The sequence below is a fragment of the Argentina silus genome (genome assembly GCF_951799395.1).
Source record: "Argentina silus genome assembly, chromosome: 15".
Taxonomy (NCBI): domain Eukaryota; kingdom Metazoa; phylum Chordata; class Actinopteri; order Argentiniformes; family Argentinidae; genus Argentina; species Argentina silus.
The window spans coordinates 10521507-10533822 of NC_139669.1; the positions used below are offsets into that span (position 1 = coordinate 10521507).

The 12316-nt window shown below is 49.0% G+C and overlaps 1 protein-coding gene across 1 annotated transcript in view; it reads right to left on the reverse strand.

The window, feature by feature from the left end:
• tenm2a (teneurin transmembrane protein 2a) overlaps positions 1-12316 on the reverse strand; it is a gene marked incomplete at both ends in the record, with an annotated part of 135124 nt that overhangs the window by 14713 nt on the left and 108095 nt on the right. Inside the window, 8 exons of the mRNA XM_083685613.1 lie at positions 1255-1522; positions 2160-2421; positions 2580-2699; positions 2938-3148; positions 3352-3498; positions 9290-9475; positions 9880-10080; positions 11443-11637. Of these exons, the coding sequence (XP_083541739.1) occupies positions 1255-1522; positions 2160-2421; positions 2580-2699; positions 2938-3148; positions 3352-3498; positions 9290-9475; positions 9880-10080; positions 11443-11637 (1590 nt within the window). The remainder of the gene's footprint in view (positions 1-1254; positions 1523-2159; positions 2422-2579; positions 2700-2937; positions 3149-3351; positions 3499-9289; positions 9476-9879; positions 10081-11442; positions 11638-12316) is intronic.

The window sequence follows — 12316 nt, forward strand, 5'->3', positions numbered from 1 at the left end:
GAGAGAGAGAAAAAAAAAAAGAGACAGATGGAACAGATCTTTAAAACAGACAGACAGACAGACAGACAGACAGACAGACAGACAGACAGACAAGACCTCAAGCACAGAAAGACCCAGAAACAAAAGGCAGTGAATCATCAGCAGATAAAGTCATTTTAGGGAATAGAGGTTCAGTAGCAGCAACAGTTCTATCAAAGTTATGAGTCATCTGACACAGACTCACGCTACACAACACCTCTGCCTGCTGTTAAATCAATGAACAACCTTGCTGATTGGACAGAGAGCTTCCTGGGTCACCATCTCAGCAGACCATTACTCTCTCATCATACAACAGTGCTGACAAGTTGTCATTGATGAACAGAAACACAGATCGGAAGGGGATAAGAAGGCACCAGTGTGTGTGTGTGTGTGTGTGTGTGTGTATGTGTGTGTGTGTGTGCTTGTCAGGATAGCAGACACACCATTACATGCTCCATGTGAGTGACAGGGTGCTATTCTCAGCATCTTATCAGCTTCACTTGATCACATTTCACTCCCACTAACCTAGCCTAGGCCAAAACCATGGTTACCGCCATCCAATTTGCACTTTAAATAGAATATAATTGTCTAGGAACACTTTGGTGTTGAGGAACTTTCGGTGTCAACAAAGCGCCCATTAAAATTCTAAATCTCAAACCGAGTCTGCCAACTTCTGTATCATAGCCCCCCTATACTGCTTCCCCCCCCCCCCCCCCCCCCCGCCACCCCTGACAGCAGCTCTGACAGAAGCTCTGAGTTTATGTGACAGAGAACTGTAATAGCACTGAGGGTCCCCAGGCCCTCCCTCGCCGCTCGCTTCGCTAACCGCTAACTCGCTCTGACGGCTAATAACCCTTCACCACGGTTACGGCTGGTTGACTGAGACGCGAGCAGCGATGAAAAAAACTGACGAATGAAAAAAAGAAAAGAGAAGAAGAAGCATTTAGCCGCCACTACGTGCGTGTGGAGTGCTGAGTGCCTCTTCCTATGTATCTTCACAGAGCTTAGCACTCGCTTAATTTACACACACACACACACACACGCACACACACGCACACACACACACACACACACACACGCACACGCACACGCACACGCACGCACGCACACACACACACGCACAAACACATGCACAAACAAAAACACACACACACACACACACACACACACACACACACACACACACACACACACACACACTCACTCACATACACACACACACACACAAACACTCACCAACGGCCTCTGAGAGCCCGTAGACCCTCTGTCCGTAGGCATCAGTCTTGTCCCAGATGTAGGTGTAGGCCAGGTTAGACGAGGCGTGGAACCACTTCTGGAACAGATGTCCCTCCACAGCCACCATCAGATGGACCTTGAGCAGGCCCAGGGACACGATGGACGGGGTCATGGTCACCTTTAGCAGGGAGCGGTAGCCTGACGTCCTGGAGCTCAGGTAGCACAGCTTCAGACTGCTGCCCGGCACCTCGATCTGCTCATGGAGAACCTGGAGGAGGAGAGGGAGGAGAGGGATGAGAAGGATGAGAGAGAGAGAGAGAGAGAGAGAGAGGGAGAGAGAGAAAGAGAGAGAGAGAGAGGGATGAGAGAGGAGGGGGCGAGAGAGAGAAGAGTATTTTGGACTGGAGTCTTGAGGTTCATTTATCAGTTTCGTCGATCGACTGAAATTACAAAGGCAAGCGACGACAGTCACATTAAAAAGCATAAATGAACCTTCAGAGCTAAAGTAAAACAGCAGAGGTTCAGACTGGTGCATGCGTTTGTCAATGAGCAACCAGGAGAAAGAAAGAGAGAGAGAAAGAGAGGGATGAGAGGAGAGAGAGGAACAATCGACTGTTGTTACAGTATGAGGGGACAGGAACGACTAAGCAGGGAGTGGCAACCTGGAGTCCTGGTCTGAAGCGCCTGAAGGGATTGATGGAGAAAGAGGAGGATGAGGATTATAAAGGAGAGGACAGAGGAGATAGCTGACTCGGGTCTCAAGTAGGAGGTACATATGCATGGAGTGGTGACCTGGAATAAAACCCCTGAAGAGAGAGAGAGAGAGAGAGAGAGAGAGAGAGAGAGAGAGAGAGAGAGGTGGGAAGGTGAAGATGAACGAGGGATGACAAGAGGAGAGCGCTGACCTGTGTCTCCGGTATGATGGGCCTCTCCCCAGGCCTGGAGCTGAAGAAGGAGGAGAGAGGGGAGGAGATGACCAGGGGGTCCGGGCGGAGGAACCCGCTCAGGTCACACCCGGGGATGGTGTTCTCCTCCGTCTTCATCACCAGCGTATCCATGGCGTAGAACTCGCTCCATGGCAACCACACCGTGCGCTCCTGGCTGAAGAACGGAGCGCGCTCGAACCGCAGCGTCAGAGACGCGCCGCCATTGGCTATCAGGTCGAACCTGGAGAAGAGGGGGAAGAGCAAAATAATCGTCGGCTAAAATATTGACTGGAGATGAAGAACTGAATATATATTAATATATATTATTCATATTTTGTTCAGTGTGTGTGTGTGTATGTGTGTGTGTGTGTGTGTGTGTGTGTGTATTTGTGTACTTACGTGCCGTCCTGGCGTGTGAGTGTGTATCCGTAGTGGGGGTAGTTGACGAAGGAGACATTGACTCCCACCAAGGGCGTTCCATCTGTGGTTAACACCTGACCTCGGATCAGAGAGGCCAGACTGATGGAGAGAGAGAAGGAGAGGGAGATAGAGAGAGAGAGAGAGAGAGAGAGGAGAGAGTCAATCCATCCATGCATCCCTCAATCCAACAACCTAATCCATCTCTCTATACACTTATCCATTAACTCGCCCCCATCAATCACGATATCTATCCATACATCAACCTATTCCATCCATCACTCTGTCCATCCATCCATCCATCCATCCATTCATCCATCCCCATGTGTTGTTGTCTTACCTGCCGTTGAATGGGTTCTCCCCTGGGATGATGTGGGTACTGTCCCGCCCCACCAGCATCCTGACGCGGTCGTAGAAGGAGCGGACCCTAGGCTTAGTCAGGGGGCTCTGCTGAATGACCTGGAGGGGGTCTCTGGACCCCCGGCACAGAGGGTTGTTCTGGCAGGGGCTCTGGATGCAGCAGTCTGGGTCCATACAGTCTGTCAGACCGTCTGAGGAGAGGGGGGGAGAGGGCGAGAGAGAGAGAGAGAGAGGGGGATGAAGTAGGGACATGAGGACCAGAGAGAGAGAGAGAGAGAGAGAAAAAGAGAGAGAGAGAGAGAGAGAGAGAGAGAGAGAGACCCAACACACACACACACACACACACACACACACACACACACACACACACACACACACACACACAAACACACACCTCCTTCGTTGTCCTTGTTGTCTGCACAAGATGTCTCCATAGCAACACTGCAGCCAGTGCCCCTCCAGCCCGTCTGACACTCGCAGTGCCAACTTTGCTGTCCCATGGTGCACTGGCCGTTTCCATTACACAGGTTAGGACAGCCGTCTGAGAGAGGAGGAGGAGGAGGAGGAGGAGGAGGAGAGAAGGAGGAGAGGAGAGGAGAGAAGGAGGAGGAATGGAGAAAAACAGAGAGAATCATTTGTTGTGTTTTTATGCCTTGACCCAAGTACAGGCACAAAGACACACACACACATCACTCACACTCACACCTGTTGAAACCTTACCCAATCCGATGCCGGGGTGGTAAATTAACCTTGAAAGCGATATCGATCGCAAAACAAATCAATTGGATTCTGCTTGGCAATTTTCATTTACATTCTAAACTGTGTGTACCAGCGGTCTGGAGATGAACCGGCATGAGAAGAGGTGAATTTATTACTCAATATTCACTCAGAACAGGGAGTACCTGATAGGGACACACACACACGCATGCACACGCACACACACACATACATACTCACGCACACACACACACACACACACACACTAGACTTAGAACATTATTCAGTGTAGATAATGGGATTCTGATGGCCTGAGAGTAATGCTGTCTCTGGTGTAAATGAGATTAGGGGAGTCTAGAGACAGCCTGGGAGATTTAAGGGCCGGCTGTGTGTCGATGTGTGTGTGTGTGTGTGTATGCGTGTGTGTGTGTGTGTGTGTGTGTGTGTGTGTGTGTGTGTGTGTGTGTGTGTGTGTAATACAAACAGCCTATGAGCTCATGAACTTTCCCGCTAGGCCTTGGAAAAAACCCCAAACCTAATCCAAGGCCTGGAAGGTAGCCAAAACCCCAACCCCAACCACAACCCATGGCCTTAACCACCCCTTTCTCTAACCTCCAGCTGTCTCACAGCCTCCATCTTCAGGCTCAGTCTGAGAGGACGGGGGCCTGTGTGTTTGCTTTGTAATCTGACAGTGAGAGGGATCAACCATGACAACACACACTGTTTTCTCCAGACACACAAAAAGAGCCAGAACACACTTGTCAGAATGATTACCTCCTCAATCAATGGAGAGGAGCATCAGCCAGAACCACTAAACCTGCTACTGGGGGTATGGTGTGTGGGCGGGGGGCGGGGGGCGGGGGGGGGGGGGGTTGATGTTTGACTTAACCGCTAATCCGGCTACAGGGAGCATTGGGAGGGGAGAGGCATAAAGTTTGACTAAGAGAAGGGTTGGTTCAGCATTTTTTAACCCTATGTGGTAGGTACTCTACTCACCAGCAGTGCTGTCGATCGATGGGTACTATTTTGGAACCTGTCGGTGGTGCTGTCACTCATACAGAGCGCCTTCACCAGATTTCACGCATTTTCCTCATGAGACACAATGCTACTGCAAGTAGACGGGGCTACAAGTTCAGTCTGTCCAAAAAGCACCCAAATAAACTCCGCATGACACTTCCAATTAATAACAAGCTGGAAGACACTCCATATGAATGACTGCACAGACAGGTTCCAAAATAGTAGCCATCAATCAAAAGCACTGCTGGGAAGTACAATACTTACTAGATATGGGTCTAAAATCAACCAAACCAACCCATTAAACAGGCCACTCAGACGAAAAAAAAAGAAAGAAGCATAACGAACTAATGATCATATTTCCGTCCTTTCTCAACTGCTGAGTGCATTGTCACTCAAGCGCATCTGTGTATTCACCAAATTGACTCATCTAAAGCTATTGACGGATCCCTTGAGTTTTCTGTCCTCAATCTCAGCCGATACGGAGTACCAAAATAGACTATTCTTCTGCTTGCCATTTGTCTCAACACATGACATTTTCACTTTCATCACGTATTCCCATTCACAGTAAGTAGGCAAGGGGGCAGGAACGCCAGCCTTAATAAACATTCTTTCTCTCTCTCTCTCTCCCTCTCTCTCTCTCTCTCTCTCTCTCTCTCTCTCTGACTTAACAAGAGGAATCAAATAAAACCTATTTATCTTTAATTAATGTCATTGTCGTTGGTCTGGGGACTGGAATGCCCCATGAGCAGGTTCTGCTTGATTGGCCCATACTATTGAGCCGTGGGTAGACAGGCATTTACCAGTGATTGCCTGTTTAATGGAGTTGCCATTTCAAGCAGCCAAATCCTTATGAAGCCTCTGGACAGCAGGATCTATAGTGGGCATTGATCGGCTCGCCTTGGACGGCCAGGCCCCGGGTCTCTCTCTCTCTCTCTTATACCAAGGGCCAGGCCATTCCCCTCATACTAACTAGAAGAAAGTGGGATTTCAGAAACTATTAAGTCCAATGTAGGTAGACTCTGATGAAATCCCCTTCAAAAGTAGGAGAAATTGCCTTGGGTTATGGGTCAGCACACACCTCTCTCTTTCTGTGTGTGTGTGTGTGGGTGTGTGTGTGTGTGTGGGTGTGGGTGTGGGTGTATGTGTGGGTGTGTGTGTGTGTGGATAAAGGTCTCTATTAAAAAGTGGAGAGAGAAAGAGTGAGAGAGAGAGAGAGAGAGAGAGAAAAATTACAATTGAAAACTAAAGTAAGAGACAGAATGTCCTACAAAAAGTTCAGCCATTCCCCCAGTATCCAGCCCTGTCTGTTGTAAAGGTCATTCAGTAAAAGGTTAGTGTTATAAATCCGAAACCTCCTCTCATGGACGGACCAGATAACACCACACAATGTAGCACTGCTACACATAAACCTCTCTCCCTGCATCCAGTCTCTCTGTCTGTCTGTCTGTCTGTCTGTCTCTGTGCCTGTCTGTCTGTCTGTCTGTTTGTCTGTCTGCCTGTTTGTCTGTCTGTCTCTCTCTCTCAGTCTGTCTGTCTGTCTGTCTCTGTCTCTCCTATCAATTCAATTCAATTCAATTCAATTCAAGTAAGCTTTATTGGCATGACAGGTAAAGAGAAACCAATGTTGCCAAAGCAGTGCAATTTCAGTAAATCTGAACTCTCTCTCTGATCTCTCTCTCTGATCTCTCTCTCTCTCTCTCTCTCGCTGGGCTGTGCCATATAACAGTGAAAGCAGTTCCATTAACTTTAGGAGGTGACAGGACACTCCAAATGCTCCCCTGGGGACCTGTACTGTGTAAGCAGCTTGGGAGGGTGATAGGAGAATACACCCAACAACCTCAGCCCAGACCCTAACCCAATCCCATTATGCCTCTGAATGTTTACAAGTTGACTGAACAACAACACTGGTGCCTGATGAAGGTCGGCTTTCTCCATCCCTGGAAGAGTCAGATGCCGTGTGGCCTTTGTTGGGTCAAAATTGGCATGAAGGAAAATATATGTTCAAAACAGATGTTGTGGAATGGCAGCAATATTCTGTGTATTACTTTATTAGTATGTATTAGTATGCTCTCTGAGTGTGAGTCACACACACATGCACACATGCGCACACACACACACACACACGATTAAGTCATTAACATGTCTCCCATGGCTGTAGCTGTCCCCACACGTGTCCAAAAACACATGCTAACCACCACGCTGTTCTCACAGTCACTGGCTTCTGAAAGTCACCATTAGCGTACAGCGCATCAACATGTTTTCTTTGTATAATGTTGTTCACCCGTGGAGCAGCTGTATTCACAAAACACATGACCAACGTCCCTGGGTCTAGTTATGTCTCCATATGTGTGTGTCCATATTTCTCCTAGGAGACAAATGCTCAGTTTGAGCACTGGTATTACTATGGAGAAGAGCTCCCTCTGAGCTGACAACCTCGTTGGGTAATGTATGTGAGATCCTACATTAAAGAGAAGCTAGAAGATTATCAGGACTATTTCTGCATTTATTTATTTATTTATTTTTAAATCTCTCGTTTTGGGTCCGGATGGTAGTAATAGTATATATAGTGTCGGATAAGTCTTCCGTCATTCAGCCATGGAAGTTTATCAGCGGTAACTTTTTGACGCAGCAGTACTGTTAAGTTTTATTTCCCTTTTGTACAGAGCTTGGTATGGGCTGCGTGGAATCCACCCGTGTACAAGCCACACGGAGAGCACGTTCCGGGCCACCCGCTACTGCTCATTAGCGCTACATTTAGGACTGTAGGCTGAGATGATACAAATCATCCCGTCGCTTCACTTTAAATGTCACAGTATGAATGGAGTGGCTCAAGGTGTATATCCAGAATGTGGGAAGCACACTGCCTCCTATGCCGTGAATATCAAAACCTCTCAAGCCTCTCAGTGAATATTCCAGTTGTCTTTTATGTGTTCTTCTGACATCCGGTAGAGCACCAGTGTATTACCAGAGCTTAGAATGTCTTGACAAAGAGGCAACGAAAAAAAAGAAGAAGCAATAGTTTCATAATAATCGTCACAAACAAACACACAGGGTTAGCACTATGAACCCTCACATCTGATGATGTAGTCTAGTCTACGGCAGGCTACAACTACGCCACGACATCTAGGCTGCATCTAAATGACACCGCATACCCCAGTGAAGGCTGGTGGAGGTAGACATCCGAGGACGGCCTCATCGGATACGCACGGAACGGAATGAGGAACGGTATCAAACAAACCAGATTACCGTTCCTCATTCCGTTCCGTGTGTATACAATGAGCCCGTCCTCCGATGTCTACCTCCACCAGCCTCCCCTGGTGTACTCCTTATACAGTGCACTACTTCAGAGCGGAGCTACAAAGAGCTTTGATTAATAGTAGTCCACTACATGAGGAATGGGGTTTTCATTTGAGATTTCCCCCTAGTCTGGAGACAGATATAGCAGCAACACATTCTACTGAGCCAAGCTTACTGAGGCCAGCCCCGGACCCACAGACGACGCAGCAGCAGCTACTAGCTACAACTTAACACCACAAGGGTAACAGGCTAGCAACATCAACGCAGTGAGATACGGTACCTTTTTCAACCCCCAAGTCCCATAAGTCTGCAGTGAGAAAAAAAAAAAACGTGTAGAGGGTGAGAGAGCAGAGTGGTGAGCGTCATGAAAGGGAATGAGAGCGGGGTGTTAAAATGCAAGCAAACAGCACAGCAGAGACAAACACAGGCGAGCTGAGATCAGGTCATATTTAGCATTGTCTGTATTTCCACAGAAATGTGTTTCGTGTCGAGCTGAGAGGAGATGAGCCTTTCATCTCGGGCTGATGCAGCATTGAAAGCTGCCCTAGTTTCTAATAGGGGAGACGGAGAGATCATAGACTGTTTTCTTCCCCCCCCTCACCCAGTGTGTTTGTGTGTGTGTGTGTGTGTGTGTGTGTGTGTGTGTGTATGTACATGGTCGTAAATGCGCTGTGTGGTAAATATGGTGACAGGTGTATGAGCTGTCATGTTTGATAGCACTATGCGTAAAGGACTGAGGCTCCCATCCATCCTGACATGCCTATTTTACTGAGAGGCAGTGATTGACTGACATCACACACGCACGCACACACACACACACACACACACATGCTCAGGTGGTAAACTAGATAGTATGCGAACATGCTGAGAATGAGGACACATCTCTTTCATCCCATCCCATGGCTTCAGTTGCCCAGACTCACGGGGAACAACCTCTAATCTCCCTCTGTTAAAAAACCTCTCCCTCTGTCCCCCCTCTGTCTCTCCTCCTACACCAACTGTCACCGTCACTCTCTCGTTCTTATCAGCACCCCCCCCCCCCCCCCGCACCCCTCCCTCCGCGCCCCCCCCCCCCCCCACTCAGCTAAAAGAAAAAGGCGAGTTGGCACGGTGTTGTGTTGCCAGACAATTGTTAAAAAGGATTAGAATCACACACGCCTATACCAGAGAAGGCTAGTGGATAAATGAGCCTGTCCTCCCCGTTTCTCTATCCACTAGCCTCCACTGACCTATACACACACATACTGTACACACACACACACACACACACACACACACACACACACACACAAACTACTTACCAATAGTGCAGTGTTCTCCGTTCCAGCCCTGGTGACACTGGCACTTGCCGTCCTTGCATGTTCCGTGTTTGACACACAGTGGGTTACACACACGCTGGTCACAGCCCACGCCTGTCCAGCCCTCTTCACAGCGACACGTTCCCCCCATACACACGCCGTGTGTCCCGCAGTCCACCGAACACACCTCTGTAGAGAGAGAAAGACACACACACACACACACACACACACACACAGACACAGACACACACACACACACACACACACACACACACACACACACACACACACACATGTGCACACACACACACACACACACACAACCATGAATATCTACACTCTTAGAAAAAAAGGTGCTACCTACAGTAGAAACATCCAGAATTCTGTGGCTGTCCTGTGGGAGAACCCTTTGAAGAACCCTTTCCACAGAAGGTATGGAAAGGGTTCTACATGGAGCCCATGAGGGTTCTTCAAAAGCATTCTCCCACAGGTCCCATCCAGTGTAGGTGACGGTTAAACATTGAGGTGAGCGTTGACGGCCAGGGGTGATGGTTGTGGTACGGTTGTGTTAAGATAAGACCATGGCCACCCACCCATGGAGCAGTCTGGCCCCATCCAGTTAGAGTCACAGCTACAGAGGCCAGTGTCGGGTATGAAGGCTCCGTGGCCGTGGCACTGGTCTGGGCACTGGGCTCTGGGCAGCTCACAGTGGGGACCCCCCCAGCCTGGCTTACAGTGGCACTCCCCGTTCACACAAATACCATTGTTAGAACACGTAGGGTCCAGGCAGTCCACTACAGACAGAGAGAGAGAGAGAGAGAGAGAGAGAGAGAGATTAGTGAACATAAATGAACACAAATACATTTGAGTATGTTATTTGGACATTGTGACCTTGTTCATATCTAGAGGTTAGAACTGGTACGACTTAAATTATTCCATCGTCATACTTCAGTCACTCACATTGAACATGCACACACACCAAGAACGACACACACAGATGCACGACACACACACACACACGCACACACACATGTGTGTGCGTATGTGTGTGTGTGTGTCTGTGTGTCTGTGCGTGTGTGCGTGTGTGCATGTGTGCGTGTGTGCGTGTGCGTGTGTGTGTGTGTGTGCGTGCGTGTGTTGCTGGAGAGAAACTGACATCGTCTGCCAGGTTGATGGGCAGATCTGAGTTGGAGCAGTGAGTGAAAACCAATTTGACAAATAACCCCCCCCTGGCCCCTGAACACCCAATCGCCCTATCCTCCCCCTCACCCCCTCCCCTCCCCTCCCCCATAGCTGGCCTAAGGCAACATCTCAGCTTTTGCACACCCCAGTCCCCAACGCCTCCACTTCTGATGGCGTGGCAGAAATGGCAGATCAGAGCTATTGATTTTTGTGTCGCTGGCACTCCAGGTAAATTGTTTGACCGTTCCTACTGTGATGAATATCAGATTTGGGAGAAGAGGGAGAGAGAGAGAGAGGGAGAGGGAGAGAGAGAGAGAAAAAACCCGGTGGGGATGGGGAGAGGAGAAAAAAAAGAAGCAAGGCGGAGAAAAATGCTGACCCTGTTTTCTGCTACTTCTATCTGTCACTGCGTTCATCACTCGCTCTCTCTCTCTTCTTCTTTTTCACTCTCTCTCTCTCTCATGACCTTTTGCTCTCCCTTTCTCTCTCTCTCTCTCCCATTACCTTCATTCTGCTCTCATTCTCTTCTTCACAGTGTTTATCCTCTTCCTCCACCTCTCCCCCCCCCCCCTCTCTCTCTCTTGAGTGAATGTTTGGGTTTGGCAGGCTGATGATCCTTCTTAACAGGATCAATAGAGGCGATTTCATCCCTTCATAAAAGCTCTGATGGATTTGGTTACAGCATCATTCTTCAGCAGGATATGGAGGGAGTGTGAGACGATGCTAGGATGATGAGCCGGGAGTCTAGCTAAGATGAAAGGGGTGTGTGTGTGTGTGTGTGTGTGTGTGTGTGTGTGTGTGTAAATGTGTTTGTTGAATTGACGTGTTTCACCTGATAATGCCTCTCTCCACACCACTCCAACACTAACACTAAAACTCCCACACACACACACACACACACACACACACACACACACACACACACACACACACACACACACACACACACTCCCACTCCCACTCCCACTCCTCACCCTCAGCACAGTGGGGACCCTTGTATCCCAGCGCACACACACATGTGCCGTCTGTGCAGGTTCCGTGTCCGCTGCAGAGCGGGTCGATGCACTGGCTGATGGGAACGTCACACTCAGGACCCTTCCATCCACTATAGCAGATACATGACCCCTTATCATACTGACCATTACCACTGCACAGCACTGGACACGCAGCTGGGGAGAGAGACAGAGAGACAGAGAGAGAGAGAGAGAGAGAGAGAGAGAGAGAGACAGAGAGACAGAGAGAGAGAGAGAGAGAGAGACAGAGAGAGGGGGGGAGGGAGAGAGAGTGAGAAAGTAGGTTAGAGTCAAGGGGGAAAAGCAGTGATCAAACACTGCACACTGCACACACACGCGCACACACACACACACACACACACACACACACACACACACACACACACACACACACACACACAGTCAGCAGGCTGGCTAGGGGTTGAGATAGAACAGTAATGACATAAAGAGTAATTGGACAGAAAGGTAACTAAACTATTAATCACTGCCTTCCCAGGTGAACTATGAGACATATTGGGTTTGGGAGCCTTCATTTATCAAGTGTGTGTCTGTGTGTGTGTGTGTGTGTGTGTGTGTGTGTGTGTGTGTGTGTCTGTGTGTGTGTGCAGTGTTTGCACCGCCCTAAGCCATACACTACAGTCTCTTCTCCCTTCTCTCTGCACTTTAGCTCAGTGTATTAACACAGTCCATCTTCTAAGTCGAGCAGAGATGACCCACACCCACACCCACACCCACACCCACTCCCACTCCCACACTCACACCCACACCCACTCCCACACCCACTCCCACACCCACACCCACACCCACACCCACACCCACTCCCACTCCCACACCC